The sequence below is a fragment of the Lampetra planeri genome, chromosome 3, assembly GCF_965212315.1.
Source record: "Lampetra planeri chromosome 3, kcLamPlan1.2.h2, whole genome shotgun sequence".
NCBI lineage: Eukaryota > Metazoa > Chordata > Hyperoartia > Petromyzontiformes > Petromyzontidae > Lampetra > Lampetra planeri.
In genome coordinates this window covers 1599754-1624722 of record NC_136109.1, presented here as the reverse complement: position 1 = coordinate 1624722, position 24969 = coordinate 1599754, and the positions used below count along the sequence as shown (strand labels likewise).

At 56.5% G+C, this 24969-nt stretch overlaps 1 protein-coding gene across 1 annotated transcript in view; it reads left to right on the top strand.

The window, feature by feature from the left end:
* LOC144734483 (A disintegrin and metalloproteinase with thrombospondin motifs 6-like) overlaps positions 1-24969 on the top strand; it is a 91672-nt gene that overhangs the window by 13878 nt on the left and 52825 nt on the right. The window contains 2 exon segments of the mRNA XM_078616703.1: positions 14781-14924; positions 20645-20782. Coding sequence (XP_078472829.1) covers positions 14781-14924; positions 20645-20782 — 282 coding nt within the window.

The following is a 24969-nucleotide window of genomic DNA, read 5'->3' as shown; positions in this document are numbered from 1 at the left end:
TAATGGGATTACAGCATGGGAGTGCCTAGCCTCAGGGGGGCGGGGGAGCGGTGGCGCAGCGGTTAGCGCGCTACGCTACGAACCAGGCAGAGAGTCGAGTTCGATTTCCGACCACGGCCAACGTCAGTGGCGATATTCCAAACCCCCCCCCCCCGGCCCACCTCGACACCGACACGCCGAGCGATTGGTGAAGTATGGTGAAATGACCGTCACGGGCAGGGTGTGATCTGGGTTCGTGCGATGATTGCTCTTGCGCACAGGCCGCTCGCTACATCACGTCGAGGATCGCCTGACTGGAATCGCGCCGCCTGTTATTCCGCCTCGCCGTGCGCGGTGTGTCCGCCGATGATGAATTTCCTTTCGTAAACAAAAAAAGTGTTTTTTTTAAAGTTGTTTTTTGGGAGTTACCGTGACCTGAGCCGGAGAGCGGGCAAACAGCGGCGTGGGGATGCAGGTCGACGGACTAACAGGCGGTTGCGCGCCACCTCACTGTCGTCTGCGAGTCGTCACGTGAACAATGTGGGCGGCGGCATGGGAGGCATTCATCCAGCAGTGGATATCGATCATGGCTGCTGCTGATGATGATGATGAATTCGTGTTGCTAAAGGTCACGGGTGTCGCGTCGTGTGTTCGTCTTGTGAGACGGGGCCACCGTGAACCCAGAGCCCGAGGGGGGAGGGGGGGAGGGGGGAGGGAGGGAGGGGAGGAAGGGAGTTAGGGAGGGAGGGATTCACTATTTTGGAGTTGGGTCATGATGATGATGAGCTGTAACTCGCATCATCATCCTTACCTTAACGTGGTTACCGTGCTATGACAGCCTGTGACGGAATTGACCAAACACCCCAATGTAGGACTGCAGAGCATGGGCAATTGTTGGTAGAGCCGGTTCTGGTTTGGTGAGTGGGTGGGTGAGAGTGATTGGGTGGGTGAGCGGGTGGGTTGGTGAGTGGGTGGGTGAGCGGGTGGGTTGGTGAGTGAGTGGGTGAGAGTGATTGGGTGGGTGAGCGGGTGGGTGAGTGACTGGGTGGGTGAGCCGGTGGGTTGGTGAGTGAGTGGGTGGGTGAGAGTGACTGGGTGAGTGAGAGTGACTGGGTGAGTGAGAGTGACTGGGTGAGTGAGCGGGTGGGTTGGTGAGTGAGCGGGTGGGTTGGTGAGTGAGTGGGTGAGAGTGAGGGTGATTGGGTGGGTGAGCGAGGTGGGTTGGTGAGTGAGCGGGTGGGTTGGTGAGTGAGTAGGTGAGGGTGAGGGTGATTGGGTGGGTGAGCGAGGTGGGTTGGTGAGTGAGCGGGTGGGTTGGTGAGTGAGTGGGTGAGCGGGTGGGTTGGTGAGTGAGTGGGTGAGCGGGTGGGTTGGTGAGTGAGTGGGTGGGTGAGAGTGATTGGGTGGGTGAGCGAGGTGGGTTGGTGAGTGAACGGGTGGGTTGGTGAGTGAGTGGGTGAGGGTGATTGGAAGGGTGAGCGAGGTGGGTTGGTGAGTGAGCGGGTGGGTTGGTGAGTGGGTGGGTGAGAGTGATTGGGTGGGTGAGCGAGGTGGGTTGGTGAGTGGGTGGGTGAGAGTGATTGGGTGCGTGGGTTGGTGAGTGGGTGGGTGAGTGGGTGATTGTGATTGGGTGGGTGAGCGAGGTGAGTTGGTGAGTGAGTGGGTGAGAGTGATTGGGTGGGTGAGCGGGGTGAATGAATGAATCTGCAATTCAACGAACCCTCACACAAAAACACCGGACCCCTGAATCACTCAGAACTGAATCTCGAATCGTCGCTTCTCGTCGGCCATGTAACAACATCACCATCATCACTGTTATCATCACCATTATCTCGGTGGTGGCCCAGCGTTTCTCCCGCTGGGCAGACTGAGCCGCGGCCATTCTGGCCACAGTGAGGCCGCAGTGCCCTGAGGGCCACAGTGAGGCCGCAGTGCCCTGAGGGCCACAGTGAGGCCGCAGTGCCCTGAGGGCCACAGTGAGGCCACAGTGCCCTGAGGGCCACAGTGAGGCCGCAGTGCCCTGAGGACCACAGTGAGGCCACAGTGCCCTGATGGCCGCAGCGGGGGCCACAGTGCCCTGAGGGCCACAGTGAGGCCGCAGTGCCCTGATGGCCACAGTGAGGCCACAGTGCCCTGAGGGCCACAGTGAGGCCACAGTGCCCTGAGGGCCACAGTGAGGCCACAGTGCCCTGATGGCCACAGTGAGGCCACAGTGCCCTGAGGGCCACAGTGAGGCCACAGTGCCCTGATGGCCACAGTGAGGCCACAGTGCCCTGAGGGCCACAGTGAGGCCACAGTGCCCTGAGGGCCACAGTGAGGCCACAGTGCCCTGAGGGCCACAGTGAGGCCACAGTGCCCTGAGGGCCACAGTGAGGCCACAGTGCCCTGATGGCCACAGTGAGGCCGCAGTGCCCTGATGGCCACAGTGAGGCCGCAGTGCCCTGATGGCCACAGTGAGGCAGCAGTGCCCTGATGGCCACAGTGAGGCCACAGTGCCCTGAGGGCCACAGTGAGGCCACAGTGCCCTGAGGACCACAGTGAGGCCACAGTGCCCTGATGGCCACAGTGAGGCCGCAGTGCCCTGATGGCCACTGTGAGGCCGCAGTGCCCTGAGGGCCACAGTGAGGCCGCAGTGCCCTGAGGGCCACAGTGAGGCCACAGTGCCCTGAGGGCCACAGTGAGGCCGCAGTGCCCTGATGGCCACAGTGAGACCGCAGTGCCCTGATGGCCGCAGCGGGGCCACAGTGCCCTGAGGGCCACAGTGAGGCCACAGTGCCCTGAGGGCCACAGTGAGGCCGCAGTGCCCTGAGGGCCACAGTGAGGCCACAGTGCCCTGAGGGCCACAGTGAGGCCGCAGTGCCCTGAGGACCACAGTGAGGCCGCAGTGCCCTGAGGGCCACAGTGAGGCCGCAGTGCCTTGAGGGCCACAGTGATGCCGCAGTGCCCTGAGGGCCACAGTGAGGCCGCAGTGCCCGATGGCCACAGCTGGGCCGCAGTGCCCTGAGGGCCACAGTGAGGCCGCAGTGCCCTGAGGGCCACAGTGAGGCCGCAGTGCCCTGAGGGCCACAGTGGGGCCGCAGTGCCCTGAGGGCCACAGTGAGGCCGCAGTGCCCTGATGGTCACAGTGAGGCCGCAGTGCCCTGAGGGCCACAGTGAGGCCGCAGCGCCCTGAGGGCCACAGTTGGGCCACAGCGCCCTGATGACCGCAGCGCCGCTCCGCAGGTCTCACGCCCTCTCGCCCCGCCACACACGCACAATGGACAACGCCAACGGCGCCACGGCTGATAATTGGGCTGATCGGCGCTCGCTCTCCCTCCCTCTCGCGAGGCGAGCTCACTTTCAATGGCCACTTCAAACGGAGGGCGCCAAATCCCGGGGCTTTAGCGGCCGCTCTTCGGTTCCCCGGCCTTTTGTTGTCTTTTTTTGTTGTTTTTTTCAGAAACGGGTCGACGTGAAAATAGCAGTAAGGGAATTAAGTGGAGTGTTAGGCGAGGGTGGTGGTGGTGGTGAGGATGGTGGCGAGGATGGCGATTTAGCACGGACAGTGAGGAGCCATCACCTACCCACTCAGTCACTCTCTCACCTACTCACTCCCCTTCACACCCACTCACTCACCCACTCCCTAACCCGCTCAATCACGCACACACTCACCTACTCACCCACTCGACCACTCACCCACCCACTCACCGACTCACCCACCCACCACACTGCAGGAGCCTCCTGAAATTTGAGTCGGATGCAGCGTGGCTTTCCTGCATAAACAACTACGGTTGTGATTATAAAAAAGGTATCCCAGCCGCACGCGGCGCGAAACGTCGGACGTCGCGCCGAGGAACCACGGAGTAGCGGCACGACCCTAACCGGGGCCGGAGAGCGTGGACGAGGACCCGTGTGACCCACCGTGGTGGGGGTCGCGGTCAGACGCAGGAACCACCAGCCGCCACCATCGGGCTAATTAGCGCGGCGCGTTCGCCAGGGCCAATTAAGGGGGTGAAAGGGGATCGGTGGGTGGTGGGGGAGTTTGCGCGGACAGCTCTGTTCATTAGCGGCGGGGTCAGGGGCTAAGCCGAGGAGGAGCGGGAGGAGGAGGCGGGGGGGGCCGGAACAATGCGCGCGGTCCCCTCCAAGGCCTGCGATCAACGGGGGGGGGGGGGCACCGAGGCGAGCGATTGATTCCCTAATTAGGTGAACGATTGATTCGCTAACGATGTGAGTGATTGATTTGCTGACGAGGCGAGAAAATGATTATCTAACGAGGCGATGGAATGATTCGCTAACGAGGCGATCGAATGATTCGCTAACGAGGTGAATGATTGATTCGCTGACGAGGCGAGTGATTGATTCGTTGACGAGGCGATCGATTGATTCGCTGACGAGACGATCAATTGATTCGCTAACCAGACGATCGATTGATTCGCTGACGAGACGATCCATTGATTCGCTAACAAGGCGATTCATTCACTGAAGAAGCAATCGATTCGCTGACGAGGCGAGCGATTGATTCGCTGACGAGGCGATCGATTGATTCGCTGACGAGGTGATTATTGATTCGTTGACCAGGCGCTCATTCCAGAATCAGAATATTTATACTGGAGAAATCCGATGAGCTATAAAGCTCTTTTTCACAGATTGGGGGGGGGGAGTGGGGGGGGGGGTGGGGGTGGGGAGTGGGGGTGGGGGGTGAACGACGGGAGCACCTCCACCCGAAAGCCGCGCTCATTTTTCCCGCTTGAGCCATTTGGTGGAAATTCCACATTCCCGTGGCGGCGACGAGTCCATCCAGAGTTTAGTCGTTTGTTGACTTACACCAAACAAACTGGCGGTCGTTTTATTGATCCCCTCGGATGGGGGGGGGGGGACGATGATGACGACGGTGATGAACTGAGTCATCCCAACCGGGCAAGGGTTTTTGAACTCGAGTCCAGAGTTTAGCAGTCATCAGGTGCGTGTGGCGCACGTGGTGACGCCTCATGCGTTCATCTTTAAACGGAGGGAATTGTCTTGGATTTCTGATCTTGGAACGGTGCTTGGATGGTGTGTCCACGGCGCGTACCAGGTGCTATCGGCTGTGAGGCTGCAAGGTGAGCAGCAGCGGGCAGTGCACAACATCGTAAAGCGGACGGAATGGTGGTCACACTGCTGTGCGTGGCCTGCTGTGATCCCAGCACTGTGCAGGCAGCAGCCAGGGTTGGTGGGTCACCGCACAGATGGGCTGTGAAACTCCCTTCCCCTGGGCGTGTAGGAGGGAGCCATATCGTGGCTCGGCAGGACAAAGCAGAACAGCCAGTGGGCTAATCGCCGTCAGTTTGCAAGTGTACGTGGGGGATAGAGCGTTGCCCCCTTACACAAGGCGTTGGCTTTCCTCCAGCGTGGTTAAATAAACACGACTCGTCATTAAAACCCAATGCAGCAACTGGAGCCTCCTGAAAAAGAGTCTCTGCGACTCGGCGTGGCTCTCCTGGATAAATAAGTAAATAATTTGGAATATTACTATAATTTGGAATCGTTTTTTGGGGGGTTAGATCGCGTAAATATATTAAAGTGTCGGTAAACCCGCCACCGCCAGACACAGTCAATTAGTAAGGGGTTTAGACTAGAATTGAAGCTTTCGTGACTGCAGGAATTACAATTTGGTTCTTTCGTTAAAGTCACGTAGAAAGAAAATACATTAAATGCATTCGTACCTGATGACGATTGCTTGTGTTTGCAATCGAAACGTCGTATTCTATAATTATTTAATTTAATTTCTTTCCACGCGACTTTACCGAAAGAACCAAAGAGTAGTAAGGGGTTTGTCACGTGAACAGAACGTGGCCAATTCGTAACTAGTACAGCACTAGTATGTAGTGTGTAGTGTATAGTTTAGTAGTGTAGTGTGTAGTGTATAGTGTAGTGTGTAGTGTATAGTGTAGTGTATTGTGTAGTATACTAGTACAGCACTAGTATGTAGTGTAGTGTATAGTAGTGTAATGTATAGTGTAGTGTATAGTGTAGTGTATAGTGTAGTATACTAGTACAGCACTAGTATGTAGTGTATAGTGTAGTATGTAGTGTAGTGTATAGTGTAGTGTATAGTGTAGTATACTAGTACAGCACTAGTATGTAGTGTAGTGTATAGTAGTGTAATGTATAGTGTAGTGTATAGTGTAGTGTATAGTGTAGTATACTAGTACAGCACTAGTATGTAGTGTATAGTGTAGTATGTAGTGTAGTGTATAGTGTAGTGTATAGTGTAGTATACTAGTACAGCACTAGTATGTAGTGTAGTGTATAGTAGTGTAATGTATAGTGTAGTGTATAGTGTAGTGTATAGTGTAGTATACTAGTACAGCACTAGTATGTAGTGTATAGTGTAGTATGTAGTGTAGTGTATAGTGTAGTGTATAGTGTAGTATACTAGTACAGCACTAGTATGTAGTGTAGTGTATAGTAGTGTAATGTATAGTGTAGTGTATAGTGTAGTGTATAGTGTAGTATACTAGTACAGCACTAGTATGTAGTGTATAGTGTAGTATGTAGTGTAGTGTATAGTGTAGTGTATAGTGTAGTATACTAGTACAGCACTAGTATGTAGTGTATAGTGTAGTATGTAGTGTAGTGTATAGTGTAGTGTATAGTGTAGTATACTAGTACAGCGCTAGTATGTAGTGTATAGTGTAGTGTGTTGTAGTGTATAGTGTAGTGTATAGTGTAGTATATAGTATATGGTGTAGTGTGTAGTGTATAGTGTAGTGTATAGTGTAGTATACTAGTACAGGACCACACCTGTGTGTTGGAGAGCCAAGCCACGACATTTACAATCTGAGTACGAAGTTTTGTCAGTAATTACAACGACGCATTGAAATATTTACGCGATCTAACCCCCCCAAAAAACTTGTATTATGGCTGATATTGGTCGCGAAAGCCGACTAAACGATTTAGTTTTACTCGGTGTAAGGCCCCACTGAGTTGTGGAGCTCCTTTGCAGAGACGACCTGGCGATCACGAATGACAGCTCAACGAAGTGGGGATTATTGTCGTCATCGTCGTCATGATCACGTGGACATTCATTGGGGTCAGCCAAAAACACTTAAGCGCGCGATGTTGATTCTAAATGTGGAGGGGTGGAGAGGGGGAAACCTGATTATAGTGCGCTGCTACTGCTTTTGTTAATCCGGCTGTTATGGATTAACTTATGCAGCTAGCGAAGGATGCTAGGTTTAGTGATGTGTGTTGTGTGTGTCGCTATTGTAAACTTTTAATCACATCTGTTGGGAAAACTGTTACGCTGTTTATATAGAATTGTTTTAGTACGTTTTAGAGGGGCTTGGTTTGGCCCGTTGTTTTTATTTAGTATAGATTTATACTTATAATTTTGATCTGTATTGTATTATGATTGCTATTGGGATCAAACATCAAAATGGAATTTTTTGCACTTTTTGTACGCAGCATGGATGGGTGGTGCTTTTTCTGTCGGATTTTATTGTTCATGTACGTGATGTTTAGATTTGTGTACAATGAATTTTAGGTGTATCTTGTAATTGTATTGTTTGTTGCGGTTGCACCCAAATCAAGAGCCACATGGCTCACAGGGTAAATCCTAATAAATTAAACTGAAACTGAAAACTGAAACCCAGAGTAAAATCGACGCGATCACGGTGAGCGAGAGAGCGAGAGAGACACGCAAACTCCAAATATAGCAGCAGCAGGCGTCAGAGTCGAGGTTCGAGCCCACGACCTCCTGTAGACCAGGCGAGGTAGTCAACATCTCCAAGCCACCGTGACGCCGAGCGCACGATGCCGTCACGTGGGCCAGACTCCTACGTGTGACGTCACGGGTCTTGAACGTCCCATACCACGGATGAATGCGCCAGCGCAGTATTAACCAGGCCGCCCACTGGACTCGAACCGCGAATCCCTGCAACAAGCGCCGAACGAAATCTTGACTTCAAGCTTTCGTGACTGCAGGAATTAATATTCTTTCGGTAAAGTCAAGTAGATAGGGTCAAAGATGACGACCGCTTGTGTTGTGATCGAAACGTCGTAGTTTTTGTTGTTATTTTCTTTGAACCCATCTACGTGACTTTAACGAAAGCCCCAAAGAATAAGCGTCGAACGCGCTACCGCTGAGCCAGATGATGGCTCGGCTCATCATCTCGTTGGCTAAGAGGGGTGGGTAGGGGGAGGGGAATGATTACGTGCCACTTTGTGAAAACCAAATCCACTGCACGCACACACACGTGTGAGTCATCTGCATGTAGGCGTCTGATAAAGATCAACGCGGCGGATGACGCTGATGATGATGCTGCTGATGATGAGTCTGCTGATGATGATGTCCTTGCTCCATCAGCGGCGTGGTGCCAGTGGGAAGCTGTGCAGAGTGCGCGGTCGTGGTGAGTGGTGGAATGAGCAAAGCGGACGGGCCTTGATGAGCAATCATCCTGCGCGTCATCAGCGCCATCATCTATCAGCAGCAGCATAATCGCCTGGATCATCGTTGGAATAATAATGAGAACCTCTACCATTATTATCATCACAGCATTATCATCACCAACAGCAAGATTCAATATAATCTGCATTTTCATCAGCAGCATTATCATCATCAGCATTACCATCAGCATTTATCGTCGTCATCATCAGCAGCAGCAGTGTCATGAGCATCACCATCATCATCAGCGAGAATCATCACCAGCGATATCGTCATCACCAACAAGAATCAGCATTAATTCTAGATTTGAAGCTTTCGTGACTGCAAGGATTCATACTCTTTGTTTTTTTTCGGTAAAGTCACGTAGGTTAAAAAATCAAATACAATAAATGAAAATGTGATTTAATGTAATTTAGTTGTTTTCATTTATTTATTGTATTTTTTACCTACGTTACTTTACCGGAAAAAAAACAAAGAGTAAGAATCAGCATGATCATGCTCAGCAGAATGATCATCACGGAGTGAGTGGCGCTCGCAAGCAAGCCTCGTCTCTCGGCCCTGGGGGGGGGGGGGGGGGGCATGTCCCCTCCCCTTCCCCACCTCTTCACGCTGGGTGTGGGGGTAGGGAGGGGGTGATTGGCCGGACCCTGCCAACCTCATCCACTCGCGGGGTCTATTTACGGTGGTCCACGCTCTCTAATCGGCCCGGCAGAAGTCGGGGTGGTGGAACAGAAATAATTAAAATTAAAATAAGGTGGTGGCGCGTCACTACGTGGAAGCCACGTCCGCGGGGAGGGCAGCTATACTGGATGTGGTGTGCCGAGTTATGAGCTTCCCTGTGGAGGACTGTCCCCTGTAAACCGTCCTACACAGACTGTGGGGGCAAGTGCGGTTAGCGAGTTGCAACACCTAATGAAGGCCGGATCGGTGTTGTGATCAGCACCACGCCCGGCCGCATTTGTCTCCCCAGTGCATCACATTTACACAGCGCACCAGGTATTTAAGTCTGGGTCGACCTAGGGGAGAACACGCGCGCGCGCGTGGGGGGCGGGGTTGCGTTTCGAAACAATGACCTCCTCCCCCCTCTCTCTCGCTCCCTCTCTCTCCCGTGACTCACTCTCAGCCACGTGTGGGGTCAAACACTCTTGACGACTTTTGTTTTACGCAATCATCTGTGGCGCAGCAAAGCAAGCGGTGAGCGCCGCAGCGCTGCGAACCCGGCGACTCGAGTTCCAATCCTCGGCTCACATCAGTAGCGCCTGATTTAAAAAAAAACATCGGAGAACCTGGGCTGGCATTGCCCTACCCCCCACCTCTCCCACACACCTCCCCGCACTGCGCAAGCCTCGCTGGCGACGAGACACTGAATGTCGAACCCGGTCCAGGGTTTTTTGTTCTTGCATGCTGAAATTGCACACTCCCAGAAGGGCAGTGCGGCCGATGTGATGTGTAAAACATACTTTGTTTTATATATCAGATGTCGAGAGACAGATATGGGAAGGGTTTGCCTGCAACCAGCACGGAACGGCGTGGTGAAGTATGGTAAAGGCGCAACCCTGAAACTGCTCGCCCACGCTGCTGTTGACGGAAGTGGCCTCTACGCGGGAGAGCCCTGGGTGGGCGTTTGGCCTACTCTTCCACGCTCGGTCGGACCGTGGAGACAGCGCGGTCTTCTGCGGGAGACTTGTCAACAGGTTGAACCGCGTGTCTGTTGTCCTCGTATTAAATGGGAAAGTGCACAGATCTGGCACAGGTCTGGCACTGATTCGGCACAGATTTGGCACTGATGACGAGGAGAGATTAGGACATCTTCAGGGGCTGGTCAACGTGCTCGTCGGCTACGCCAAGCTCGCCATATACAGGGCGAGGAAGGTGGCCCTGGAGGGGAAACGTCCGGCCAGCAGCCTGGGCATCTTCCGCGCTCTGGTCGGAGCCAGGGTGTGGCTGGAGTTCCGCCATGCGCAGCTGACCCACGCCGTGGCGGCCTTCAAGGAGCAGTGGGCGCTGGAGGAGGCCGTGTGCTCGGTGGCAGAAGACGGAGAGCTCTGCATGCTGATATAAGCTACCCGTCGGAGGCCGTAGGACTTGTCGTAGTAAAAAAAATTACATAGAAAACAGGGGGACATAGACATGGAGTAGGGAGAGAGGGGGTAGAGAGAGAGAGGGGGTAGAGAGAGGGGGTAGAGAGAGAGGGAAGGGGTAAGAAGGAGGAGAGCAGAGCATAACATATTTTGTGAAATCTTTCATTTAAACAGGGGGGGGGGTTTCAAATAAAGCAAAGCATTGAAACAAAACATAAAAAAACGAAATGATGAACGAAGCAAAGTGCCAACTACACCGAGCATCTTCTTGTTTCCTCTGATCGTAAAAAAAGAGAGGGAGGGGAGACGGGGTCGTGAGTGAGAGGGAGGGAGGAGTGAGAGGGGGGTGTGAGGCAGGAGACACGGGGAAGTGAGAGAGGGGTGGGTGGATGGATGGGTGAGAGATGGGGGAGATGGGGTAGGGTATGGTTTAGGCGAAACCTGGAAAGGGCCTCATCCAGCAGTGGATTGTCACACTCGTACACACACACAGCAGCAGCAGAGAGCGTGGTGAGATGTTCATATGGGAGACGAGAGAGGGAGATTGAGATTGGGGAAGGAGCGGAAAAGTGGAACTCTGTAATGTTTCTCTGAGCCTGTGGAGGCCCTCATCCAGCAGTGGATTGACAAATGAGCTGTCACACATGTTCACACATGTTCACACATGAGAGAGGGGGGGGGGGCAGAAAGTTAACGAGATACACGAGCGGGTGGAGAGAGGGCGAGATGGGGGGGGGGAGACGTTTAAATGAGACACATGTGAGAGATGTGGAGAGAGGGGGGTGTGGAGAGGCTGAGGATCACTGCGAATCGACACGCATGGCGTGGAGAGGTCTCATCCAGCAGTGGATCATTGCAAACGTGCAGAGTGCTACACACACAGGGGGTGGACACAGAGGGGGGGGGGGGAGAGGATTCTATGAGACGCATCAGAGAAGGAAGAGAATATAGATGATGATGATGTCGTTGTGGGAGTGATGGAGATATGTATAATTTAGAGGCCATCATCCAGCAGTGGAGTGACTCAAGCCATGTTCCGCTTATACACACAGAGCAGAGAGTGGGGAGTGGTGGGGGAGTGGTGGGGGAGGGAGGGAGGAGCCTCAGAATGTCCCCCACCGCCATCCTCCCACACCGGCGGTGGGGGAGGGAGCCCGGCTCGGATTGGCCGCGCCGCGTTTGTCTCCCCCCCCCCTTGCACCCACCCTGGGCCCCCGCTGCTCCCATTGGCTGCCCGTTGGCTTTTGGGGGTCGATATTTTAAGTAAACGGGAGACTTCAAGACGTTGAAGAGTGGTGGGGGGAGGGAGAGGGGTGGTGGGGGGAGGGAGTGGGGGGAGAGAGGAGGGCTGAGCTAGACAGGAAAGGAGCAAGGGAACCCAGGCAGGGAGCAAGCGAGCCGTGTGTGTATGTGAGAGCCGTCTGTGTGTATGTGAGAGCCGTGTGTGTATGTGAGAGCCGTGTGTGTGTATGTGAGAGCCGTGTGTGTGTATGTGAGAGCCGTCTGTGTGTATGTGAGAGCCGTGTGTGTATGTGAGAGCCGTGTGTGTATGTGAGAGCCGTCTGTGTGTATGTGAGAGCCGTCTGTGTGTATGTGAGAGCCGTGTGTGTGTATGTGAGAGCCGTGTGTGTATGTGAGAGCCGTCTGTGTGTATGTGAGAGCCGTGTGTGTATGTGAGAGAGCCGTATGTGTGTATGTGTGTGTGTATGTGAGCCGTGTCTGTGTGTATGTGAGAGAGCGGCGTGTGTGTATGTGAGAGGTGTGTGTGTATGTGTGTTTATGTGAGAGAGCCGTATGTGTGAGCCGTGTGTGCCTGGGGGCTCACTCTGCTCCTCCGTCTGGCTAAAAGTTGTGATGCTGCTGCTGCTGGTTTGCTTGCTGCTGTGAGAGGGGACACGCCGACGTTGGATGTTGGAGGAGGAGTTGCACTCGTGAGCAGAGGGAGGAATCTCTCTTTCGATCGGTCTCTCGTCTCGTACAGCTGACTGTGAGTACGTTCACACGCACACACACACGCGCGTGTGTGTGTGAGGGAGTGTGCCTGTGTGTGTATGTGGGTCATATGCTGCGCGTCTGATGTGGTTAGTGCTATTGTGAAATGCATGCGGAGCGCACACACACTCACGCAGACACGTTCACTGACACAGTCACAGACACAAACACACAGTCACATAGACACACACACACACTTTCACGCACATTTGCGTAGACAAAAGACAGAGATTCACATCGACAGTCACGGCGACACATTCACACACACACACAAACTTTCTCACACACGTAAACAGACATTCACAAAGTCAGACACAGAGACACGTTCACATACGTTCAGACAGACACGCATTCACACACAGACACGGAGACACACGCACACGCAACACACGTTCTCACACACACACGCAGACAGACACAACTCACACACACAAAGAACAACACAAAGATTTCACCCCGTGTCGCATTAACACTTGGGGGGGGGACACTTTCTGTCCGCGAGTAGCACCTCCGCACAACAGAAAGACGCATTCGCACGCGTACAACGCGCAAGGACACGCAGATTCCCCGCGTCGCCTTAACAGACGCTTTAATGGCAAGCGCTGTTATAACAGTGAAGACATTCTGCTGTGCGTAGTTTCTCTCTCTCTGTGTGTTACTGTACTGCGTGTGGTTAGGGGGATGCGGTGGGAAAGTGGTCAGCGCGATGCACCGCGAACCCGCCAAAATGCAAGTTGCATTCTCGTGCCGGGGCCAGCATCAGTGGCGGAAAAAACGAGGATCCGAACCGAATGCCGGAACCCGACTTAGGTGCCCTCGGCCACAAATAAGTCGCGTGTGATTGAGACGTCTGCGCCGTGGTGCCGGCCACACCGCCAGGAGCACCAGCAGCAGCACCGACTGCGTCCGTGTGAGACGTGGCGGCCTGGATAGGTGCTCGCTGACAGGAGCTGACTCAACAGTCTAGGGGGGAGAAGGCGACACGGGGTTGATCTGTGGTGCGTGCGGGAAGTCGGTCTGTGTGCACTTGCCTGCGTAGGCTGCGTAGGCTATGTGGGAGTGGGGACATTTGTCTTTGTGGGAAGGTGGTGTCTGATGTGGTCAACTCGTACAGATCTGACACAGATCAAAATCTGCCGCCAAATCAGTGTCAATTCCGTGCCCGATCCGTGGTGCAATTTCTCTCCCGTTGGATACGAGAGGGGGGATGGGGGGGGCAGCACACGCGCAGATCGAGCCGTGGACAAGTCTCCCCGCGCTGTTGCAGGGCTTGCGCCTTTGGTAGCGTGCGGCAGCCAATAGGAATCGCCACTCGGCGATCGCGATGATGATGATGGCGATGGTGATGGATCGATATCACAGCGCGTCCAAGAGGACGACTGGGAGTTGTGTGGTGGTGGTGGTTGGTGGTGGTGGCATCGCTTGGACACTTGTGGGGGTGGTCACGCCGCGTGTCGGAGCTGGTGACGCACTGCCGCAGCTGATATTTAAACATCGGGCGGCTTGCAGCTTCTTTCACTCTCTGCTTGTAGGGGGGGGCCTCGTTTGGCGCGTGGCTATAACAGTGAGTCGCTACGGCAGCGGGAGGAGCTTGTCTGGACGCGGTGGTGGTGGTGTGTGGGTCTCAGCAGCAACTTCATTCACACGCAGCGGCACTTTCTTGCCGGGTGTGTTCGGTGTGTTCTGTGTCTCATCACGCAGGGGACAAAACGAACTCGTTGAAGGATCCTCAACTGCCCCGAGTTTCGCTTCAGTGACCACTCTAGCAACGGGCGGACATCGACCACGATGGCTGGTGGATCTTCTTAGCACAGCAGCGAAACCATCATCATCAGCAGCAGCAGCAGCGGCAGCGAAATTATCAGCATCATCATCAGCAGCAGCGGCTGCTGAAGAAGACATCAAAAGAGAAGACGCTCCATCATCACCCGCTTGCATTGCGGTCCACGTATTATACTTTGAACTTTTGTAATTTTGGCCGACAGTTAAACGAACACTACAAAGGCTGGCACGTTAGACCCATCGGCGGCGGTGGTGGTGCTGGCGGTGGTTTGGAGAACGTAGTTCCACACCCCCCCCCACCACGCGCCCCCCATGCATTTGTCGCGGCGCGCACGGACGACGCGAAAGGCGGACTGGATCGCGCTCCCTGGACATGGACCTTCGCAGGCAGAATGTTGAACTCTGTAGCTGTCAGCTGTTGCTGCTGCTGCTCTTGCTGCTGCCACGACCAGTGCTGCCGGCGTCGTCGCCGCTGCTGCTGCTGCTCTGACCGCGAGTGAATCGAGTGATCGAGCAGATCGGAAGGGGGCGGCGGTAAGAGGAGAATCAGCGTCGGAAGCATCGTCAGCTCACGTCCCCTCCGATAATGGGACTTTGGGCGGGCGCTCTCACATGGATTGCATTCACCACAGCTGGGATGGCGGTGTCGGCTCGCTATGCTAAGTATTCCTACACGTCTCAAGGTAAACCGCAGTTGTTGTTGTTTGCATGCTGACGTTCGTGCGTGCGTGCGTGAGCGGCGAATGACTTTTGAGTGCGGACAGAGCCCGGCGCCAGACATTGCACGGCGCTCCCACGTGAGGATGTTTGGCCGACTCAAGTCACTCGGCGTTTGAGAATGATAATGAGGGCCGGTCACGGTGCTCTCTGAGTTACAAGACGCTCTGGGAAATCGGAATCAGGGCCTTGGTGCGTGGAGGCGTCTCTCTCTCTCTCTGTGTGTGGAGTCGGTGTGTCTCGCCCCTGGTCTGCAAGGGGGTTCCTCCGGGTTTTATTCCTCGCAGAGCTCTCAACAATTCCCCGCAGACTTCCACTCAATTTGCGATCGCACAGCAGCAGCAGCAGCTGCAACGTCGCCCCCTACCGCGAGAACTTGGCAGGACCCTCCTGAAAACGAGTCTCGAGACTCGGGCGAGGCTTTCCGTGGCGAACACATGGAATGACAACTCAGCACGCTGGTGTATACCCAGGGCAGCGTGAGTCTCAAGACTACTCGTTTTCAAAAGGGCCATGCATTAAGATGTTTGGCCAGAACCCCGTAAACTCATTTGGTGCGGTGTGTCAACATCGCCGCTAGGGAGACAAAGGCGGCCGGGCGCGGTGCTGCCCCCACCCCTCCCGTGCCGGCCTTCGCAGGTGCTGGCTGACAGCACTTGCCCCAAACAATCTGTTAAGGCTATACGGGGGGTCTTTGTATGTGTACGTCCCTCTTTGTCAACCGCACTCCTGGATGAGATCTTCCCCGCGCCGTGGAGGTCACGGCGGTGAATTGACCCCAGGACTCGAGTGGCGAAGGTGGAGAGACGTGGATGTGCTGTGGGATGTTCGCGCCAGCAGCGGGGCTTTGCTGCCACGGCCCTTGAGCTGGTCGCAGTGATGTAACCATCGCCATCTGTGGCCGAGTGAGGATTATCACCACGTCCAGTATCCAGCATTACACCACCCCCAGCCCCTCCTCCACACTGCCTTAGAGCCCTCAGCGTGACCTCCTGCTGCTGCTGCTCAAACGAGCATTGAGGCATCAGTCCTGTAGAAAAAGTGGGGGGTGGGATTCCACATTCATGTGGCTGGGGGCGAGTCCATCCACAAACCAACGACCGTTAATTTATCCACAAAATAGTACATCTTTTATCGACCCCGCGTGACAGGGATGATGATGATGGGCTGAGTGAACCAAACCCAGTGGGATTTGAACTCGCGACCCCACCGCTGCGCCATTGGGTAGTGGGGCAGTGAGGGTGTCTACTGTACTCCGCTGCCTCTGCCGCACGGCCACGCAAGCACCTGGGTGGGTGGTGGTGTGTTAAGCATCAGCACCGGGGAGACAAAGGCGGCCGGGCGTGGGGTGCGGGCCACCCACCCACTCGTGTGCCGTGCCGATCTTCATACGTGCTCGCTAACAGCACTTGCCCCCAAAGGCTATAGGGGCGATCTTTGTCTCTGTGTATGCGCGCGTGTGAGTTCACTGCTGATGTGTGACAGCTGGTGGTGGAGGTGTGTAAACATCGCCTGTTCCGCGATGGAGACAAAGGCGGCCGGGCGTGGTGCTGGCCACCCACCCCCTCGTGTGCCACAGTGCCGACCTTCGTAGGTGCTACTCGCTAACAGCACTTGCCCCGACCGGCCTGCCGAGGCTACACGGGGGGCCTTTGTCTTTGGTGGGTGGATGGAGAAGGCGGGGCTAGTTTGAGTGACAGGCGACGGTGTCGACTGACACGAGTGGTGGTGGTGGTGGGGCTTGATCATTTTTTTGGTGGCATTGAAAACTTCTGAGTGGGGTCATCTCTTTGGCTTTCAATTCAAATCTTTGCTTGGGTCCCGCGGTGACTTAACTCGTAGCCGGGGCCCCTTTCCCTGCCCGCCTCCTCCTCCTATACATTCCATCGGCGGCGATGTGGACGTGCGCGCACTGTGCGGGGGCAGTCTGTAGCTTATGCAACCCCCGAGGCACTTCTGTTGACGTGCCCCCTTCTTGTGAGTATTCTGGCAACCACCAAAATGTGTCCACGGCGCACGCACGCGCGTGTAACGCGCACGCACGCGCACGCAGAAACACCCCCCACACACCCCACCTGGGTTCGATCACCGAACCGGGTGGCCCCTATCGGCGTGAGCGTTTGTGCTGCTTTCCCCTCTCATGGGCAGAAGTAAGACGGGGGGTGTGTGTGTGTTGGGTGTGTGTGTGTTGTGTGTGTTGGGTGTGTTGTGTGTGTTGGGTGTGTGTGTGTTGTGTGTGTTGTGTGTGTGTGTGTGTTGGGTGTGTGTGTGTGTTGGGTGTGTGTGTGTGTTGTGTGTTGGGTGTGTGTGTGTTGGGTGTGTGTGTTGGGTGTGTGCGTGTGTTGGGTGTGTGTGCGTGCGTGTGTTGGGTGTCTGCGTGTGTGTGTGTTGGGTGTGTGTGTTTGGTGTGTGCGTGTGTTGGGTGTGTATGTGCGTGCGTGTGTTGGGTGTGTATGTGCGTGCGTGTGTTGGGTGTGTGCGCGTGTGTGTGTTGGGTGTGTGTGTTGGGTGTGTGTGTGTGTTGTGTATGTTGTGTGTGTTGGGTGTGTGTGTGTTGGGTGTGTGTGTGTTGGGTGTGTGTGTGTTGGGTGTATGTGTGTTGGGTGTGTGTTGTGTGTGTGTTGGGTGTGTGCGTGTTGGGTGTGTGTGTATGTTGGGCGTGTGTGTATGTTGGGCGTGTGTGTGTATGCGTGTGTTGGGTGTGTGTGCGTGTGTGTTGTGTGTGTGTGTTGGGTGTGTGTGTGTTGGATGTGTGTGTGTGTTGGGTGTGTGTGTGTGTTGGGTGTGTGTTGGGTGTGTGTGTGTGTTGGGTGTGTGCGCGTGTGTGTGTGTTGGGTGTGTGTGTGTGTTGGGTGTGTGTGTGTTGGTTGTGTATGCGTGTGTTGGGTGTGTGCGTGTGTGTTGGGTGTGTGCGTGTGTGTTGGGTGTGTGTGTTGGGGGTGTGTGTGTGTTGGGGGTGTGTGTGTGTTAGGGGTGTGTGTGTGTGTGTTGGGTGTGTGTTGGGTGTGTGCGTGTGTTGGGTGTGTGTGTTGGGTGTGTGTGTGTGTTGGGTGTGTGCGTGTGTGTGTTGGGTGTGTGTGTGTGTATTTGTGTTGGGTGTGTGTGTGTGCGTGTGTGTTGGGTGTGTGTGTTGGGTGTGTGTGTTGGGTGTGTGTGTTGGGTGTGCGTGTGTGTTGGGTGTGTGCATGTGCGTGTGTTGGGTCTGTGTGTGCGTGTGTGTGTGTTGGGTGTGTGTGTGTTGGGTGTGTGTGTTGGGTGTGTGTGTGTTGGGTGTGTGTGTGTTGGGTGTGTGTGTGTTGGGTGTGTGTGTGTGTGTTGGTGTGTGTGTGTGTTGGTGTGTGTGTTGGGTGTGTGTTGGGTGTGTGCGTGTGTGTGTTGGGTGTGTGTGTGTTGGGTGTGTGTGTGTTGGGGGTGTGTGCGTGTGTTGGGTGTGTGTGTGCGTGTGTGTTGGGTGTGTGTGTGTTGGGTGTGTGTGTGTGTTGGGTGTGTGTGTGTGTTGGGTGTGTGTGTGTTGGGTGTGTGTGTGTTGGTGTGTGTGTGTTGGTGTGTGTGTTGGTGTGTGTGTTGGGTGTGTGTGTTGGGTGTGTGTGTGTTGGGGGTGTGTGCGTGTGTTGGGTGTGTGTGTGTGTTGGTGTGTGTGTTGGGTGTGTGTGTGTGTGTGTTGGGTGTGTGCGTGTGTGTGTTGGTGTGTGTGTTGGTGTGTGTGTTGGGTGTGTGTGTGTGTTGGTGTGTGTGTGTGTTGGTGTGTGTGTTGGGTGTGTGTTGGGTGTGTGCGTGTGTGTGTTGGGTGTGTGTGTGTTGGGTGTGTGTGTGTTGGGTGTGTGTGTGTGTGTTGGGTGTGAGTGTGCGTGTGTGTTGGGTGTGTGTGTGTTGGGTGTGTGTGTGTGTGCGTGTGTGTTGGGTGTGTGTGTGTGTGTTGGGTGTGTGTGTGTGGGTGTGTGTGTTGGTGTGTGTGTTGGTGTGTGTGTTGGGTGTGTGTGTTGGGTGTGTGTGTGTTGTGTGTGTGTGTGTTGGGTGTGAGTGTGTGTTGGGTGTGTGTGTTGGGTGTGTGTGTGTTGGGTGTGTGTGTGTGTTGGGTGTGTGTGTGTGTGTTGGGTGTGTGTGTGTGTTGGGTGTGAGTGTGTTGGGTGTGTGTGTGTGTGTTGGGTGTGAGTGTGCGTGTGTGTTGGGTGTGTGTGTGTTGGGTGTGTGTGTGCGTGTGTGTTGGGTGTGTGTGTGTGTTGGGTGTGTGTGTGTGGGTGTGTGTGTTGGTGTGTGTGTTGGTGTGTGTGTTGGGTGTGTGTGTTGGGTGTGTGTGTTGTGTGTGTGTGTGTTGGGTGTGAGTGTGTGTTGGGTGTGTGTGTTGGGTGTGTGTGTGTTGGGTGTGTGTGTGTGTTGGGTGTGTGTGTGTGTTGGGTGTGTGTGTGTGTTGGGTGTGAGTGTGCGTGTGGAATTTGCGTGCTCTCTCGCCCTGTGTTGTGCACAGTTCGGGCACGTGGCGAACCGAGTTTTGATTCGCGCTCAATGGGCCAGCAAGCGGCGACGATTCATCTGAATCGGTCCTGGCCGCCCCCGAGATTGACTCAGCCTTAAATGAGTACCCGTGCAGGAGTGCAAACATTGCCGCGAGGAAGACAAAGGCGGCCGGGCTTGGTGTTGGCCACCCACACCCCTCCTGTGCCATGCCGGCCTTCATAGGCGCTCGCTAACAGCACTTGCCACTAGCAGCCCGCACACCCTGCACATGACGGGGGGAGCTTTATCTGTGTGTGGTTTGCATGCCGGGCGGTACAGATCATCACCATCACCGACATTCATGGGTTCGGCCAAACTTCCCAATGTAGGAATGCAGACCTCGGGCAAACTGTCGGCAGCGGCAGCTTTCCCATGGTGGTTTCCCACGGACGAGCGGGACCCATCACCACCAAAAAATAAAGACAAAGAAGCCCCGTGTAGCCTTCACAGACTGTTGGGGGCAAGTGCTGCTAGCGAGCACCTATTAAGGTCGGCACGGCACACGAGGGGGTGGGTGGCCAGCACCCCACGCCCGGCCGCCTTTGTCTCCCCCAGTGGCGATATTTACTTCACACCGCACCGGGTGCTCATTCGAGGCTGAGTCGACCTAGGGGAGACCCAGGACCCGGTTCAGATAATTATCTTCACCGGCGTTGGCCGCGAGCGGGAACCGACCGCTACGCCAACCGCTTTGCCACCGCTCCCCACAACAACACCACCACCACCACAACCACCACAACCACCACCACAAACAACAACAACAAGAAGAGAATCAGGCGCGCAGCATGGCAGCAGGAGGAGGCTGGGGGGTGGTGGAGAGGCGAAAGTGAGAGTGCAGTGGTGGAGAAATCGTTACGCGGCGGAATGCGCCCGGGAAAGAGGGGCTTGTGGGGGGGGGAGAGAAATCGCAGCTGTAACAGCGAAAGTGCCGGGCGCTTTGTCTGTAATTACAGTCAGACAATGCAGAGGAGGCTTTTCTTGACGGCCGGCCAACCAGTCCGTCTGGTATGTCCAGCAGAACGTGCCGGTCCGCGCTCGCCGCCTCCTCCTCGCCGCACGTGCCGCGCGGGCCAATGGTGCGGTGGGGGGGGGCAGCCACCCCCCCCCCAGCCCCCCTCTCCACCCCCCAGCGGCTCCCACCCCACCGCGGTGCGCTCCCGCCCCTCTCCTCCATGTCTCCCCCCCCCCCCAGCTGATTTCCTGCGGAATGTGGATCACTACGAAACGACGATACCGCAGAGGGTCGACCACAACGGAGCGCCGGTCCCTCCGCCCGAGAGGAACGACGGCCGGGCCCGGCCCAGGAGGAGCGTGGACGGGCTGCGGACAGGCAAGAGCGCGGTCGGGGTCACGGCGGGGTCACGGCGGGGGTCACGGCGGGGGTCACGGCGGGGGTCACGGCGGGGGTCACGGCGGGGGTCACGGTGGGGGTCACGGCGGGGTCACGGCGGGGTCACACGACGAGATGGTGGTGCTGGTGGGGGACACGGCGGCGGCCGTGGCTGTCCGAGTCGGGGAGCCCCTTGTCTGTCCGTCTGCGTGTCCCTCTGCGTGGATGGACAGAGTGAAGAGGAAACTCGGGACAAGAGAGAGAAACGGGGGGGAGAGATGGAGAGACACAGACGCGTTGAGAGACACAGACGAGTTGAGAGACACGGAGAGACACAGACACATTGAAAGACACGGAGAGACACAGACGCGTTGAGAGACACAGCAAGAGAGACACGGAGAGACACAGACACATTGAGAGACACAGACGCGTTGAGAGACACGGAGAGACACAGACACGTCGGGAGACACGGAGAGACACGGCCACATTGAGAGACACGGAGAGAGACAGACGCGTTGAGAGACAGGGAGAGACACGGCCACATTGAGAGACACGGAGAGAGACACGGAGAGAGACACAGAGAAAATTAAATAAACAAATATCTCCTTCCCATATCCTTCTCCGCACACACACAAAATCAGCAATTTTCTCCCCTTACACATCCCATCGGCCACATGGCATTCTGGGAGTGCTCAGTGTTAGCAACATTGACTTGAACACTCGGTTTCAACTTGCAGCGTCTCATCAGCAGCCAGGCTCTTGCTTGGAATACGCATTTTGATTTGGGCTCATACGAGGTGATTATTATATTAGTTATTCTACTTGTTTAGCCAGGAGAGCCTCGCTGAGTCTCAAGACTCGTTTTCAGGAGGGTCCTGCCATGTTTTCGAAGAAGGTAGGGGGGAGGATGGTGCTGCTTCTGCTGCTGTGTGATCCCAATTGAGTCATATTGCAGGTGGCCTTTCAGAACTGAGATGATGGTTGGCCAATGTCGGTGACATTGTGCCGTTTCATTTTAGGCGTGGGAGAAGGAAACCCGTGCAGAGCAGGGGGGAGAGAGAACACGCAGACTCCACGCAGACTCCGCGCAGACTCCACGCAGACTCCACGCAGACTCCGCGCAGACTCCGCGCAGACTCCGCGCAGACTCCGCGCAGACTCCGCGCAGACTCCGCGCAGACTCCGCGCAGACTCCGCGCAGACTCCGCGCAGACTCCGCGCAGACTCCGCGCAGACTCCGCGCAGACTCCGCGCAGACTCGCACACACACAGTGCAGAACAGGCCGCCAGCGTCCACGCCGCACACATTCACGCTCGCACTCGCACACACACTGGCAGAGCAGCCGGGGAGAGCATTCAGACTGCAACACAGAACGGCGCCCAGGGGGGGAATCGAACCCGGAACTTTACCGCTTGTGTGCGGCGTCTGCTGCAGAGAGGAGAGAAGGCAGAGAGAGGGGGAGAGAGAGGGGAGAGAGGGGGGGGAGAGAGGGGACGGGGGGAGGGGGCGGGGGGGGGGAGAGAGCGGGGAGAGAGCGAGGAGGGAGGGGAGAGGGAGGAGAGAGGGGGGGAGAGAGCGGGGAGAGTGGGGAGAGAGGGGGTAGAGGGAGGAGAGAGCGGGGAGAGAGCGGGGAGAGCGGGGAGAGGGAGGAGAGAGGGGGGAGAGAGCGGGGGGAGAGGGGGGAGAGAGGGGGGAGAGGGGGTAGAGGGAGGAGAGAGCGGGGAGAGAGCGGGAAGAGAGGGGGTAGAGGGAGGAGAGAGCGGGGAGAGAGGGGAGAGCGGGGAGAGAGACGGGGGGAGAGTGGCGAGAGAGGGGAATGTTTTAGAGTTATTTTCAGAGTGGGGGGAACCGGGCGGCCGGACACAGCGGGAGGGGGGTGGGGGTGGGGGGGGGAGAATGCCGTTCATAGAGAGAGGGAGGGAGAGATGGGTGGACAGGGGTGGGTGGGTCGGTGGGGGGAAAGAATTTGGCGAGAAATTCACGAGTGGCCACTACTTGCAGGGGGTCGCCAGTTTTGGACGATTCTTGGGGCAGCGGTGGAGGAGAGAGAGACAGAGAGAAAGAGAGATGGGGAGAGAGATACAGAGAGAGAGACAGGGAGAGAGACAGAGAGAGAGACAGGGAGAGAGACAGAGAGAAACGGGGAGAGAGATGCAGAGAGAGAGAGAGACAGGGAGAGAGAGGGAGAATAAAGGAGGGCGGGAGACATCGCGGCCAAGGCTGACATAGGCTCGCTGCCGGAACGTCGAACTTGCGGCCGCGAGATGGAGGAGAGACCCCGTGCAGTCCGTCTAACCGTGCAGACAGCGTGGCCCCGCGTCGCTCCCTCACGCTGCGAGTTTATTTGTTTGAGCGCGAGAGAGGAAGCCAAATACCTTCCAAATTAGCGGAGACCCCTTCTTTTGCCAGCAGCGGCGTGAGCCAGCGATTGCAGGGCTGCGCCTCTACCTTGGCGATGTACCCGGTCCGCCATGGTGGCCACGCTGCTGCACCTGGCTGCCTGGAGCCATCGAGCGAGAGGCAGTCGAGGGGTTGGTGGATCGCACACAGATGGGCTGTGCAACTCCCTTCCTGTGGGTGGTGCCGTATCCCTGGCTCGCCAGGAGAAGGCGGTATCTGTGCCCGTCTGTACGGGGATTGAGCGTTGTCCCCTCGCGCTAAGCGCGGGGTTTTCTCCGGGCGCACCGGTTTTCTCCTCCTGCACGTGTATAATAACTAATCGACTGGGAACATCTTACAATAAAAAACCCCCAATGTAGAAGCAGCGGCGGCAGACAGCCCTGCCTGCGACTCAGCGTGTCTGCCCTGGATAGATGAGTACAACATTATAGACACGTAAAATACCGTGGTAGCCGCAGCGCGCAATCCGCACCGACTTTCAAGAGACCCTTCGAAGGCTCACCACCTCCACAGAGCAGACATGGGTCCCGCCTAAGGTCGAGGCAATGCAGTTTATTGACACGGCCCGTGAGAGCGAACTACCCGGTGACCTCGCCCACCTCATGGTTGGCGATCGCAGACTTTCACCGCTGCCGGCCACGCGAAAGGGCACCGGGGAGGCGGCGAGAGAGGGGAGAGAGGGGAGAGAGGGGATAGAGAGGGGACAGAGCGGGGAGAGAGCGGGGAGAAAGTGGGGAGAAAGTGGGGAGAGAGGCGGCGCGTCGATGGCCCTGCTCTGCCAGTGAGATGTCCGCTCCGGCTCGTCACAGACCCGACCCGAAGGCCCCAACCTCCTCTCTCGCCTGACTCGCGAGCGGCACGCTGGCCACGCCTGCTGAGTACTCGGGCACGTTGTCGCGTCACCGCATTAGCGAGGCGCCGCCGCGGCGCCCGGCGCCCGCTTGCCGCTTCTTGTGGCGGGCGGCCGAGAGCCCAGCGGGTTGCCCCGGTGAGGATGGGACGCTCGGGCAATCGGTGGCGAGCCGGACGGGGGAGCGGCCTCGAAGGACCCCAGCGCCGGGAGGCAGAGGTCGCAACCGGGTACCCGATACCCGTACCCTACCCGATACCCAGCTACCCGTACCCGGCCGGGTACGGGTACGGGTACCCGTTTGCGACCTTGGTGCGGCCGGGTACGGGTACGGGTAAGGAATCAAAACCCGTTTGCGACCTCTGCCGGGAGGTCAATTCGGCGTTGGCCACGATCGCGCTCGGCTCGCCCACGACAGCGTCGCCGACTTCCCCAAGGCCGCTTTTCAGGAGAGGCCTGCCAAGTTGTTGGAGTGGGGGGGGGTGTGCGATGCTACCGCCGCCGCCGCTGCGCGTGATCCCAACGCGGAGAAGGTGAACGGCGCTTGCCCTACGGATAGACTCGTCCCCTGCGTACCATAGGAACGTGGAATATCCACCGAACCACTGGTTCAGTTCCCTCCTTCTGAGCAGGAAATCTCCGTCGGCTGCTGCCCCCCTCTGCTTCCGCTGGACGCACGGTGCACGAACCCCGCGTGTTCGTCCCGCCGACTTCTCGTCTCACGAGACTGAGCCTCCCCCCCCCCCCTAACTGCACCGACCGTGCCGCACTGGCCGCAGCCGCTGCCACAGGACCGGCCTTCGCGCGGAGGCCCGTGTAGGATGGCGCTTCCTCCTTTGGCAGCCCCCGAAGGGTGCGGAGGCCGTCGCGGCGAGAGCAGTCCGGGCTTGGCACTCGGCGCCCGGCGACTCGACGCGATGAGGGGGGAGGTCCTTT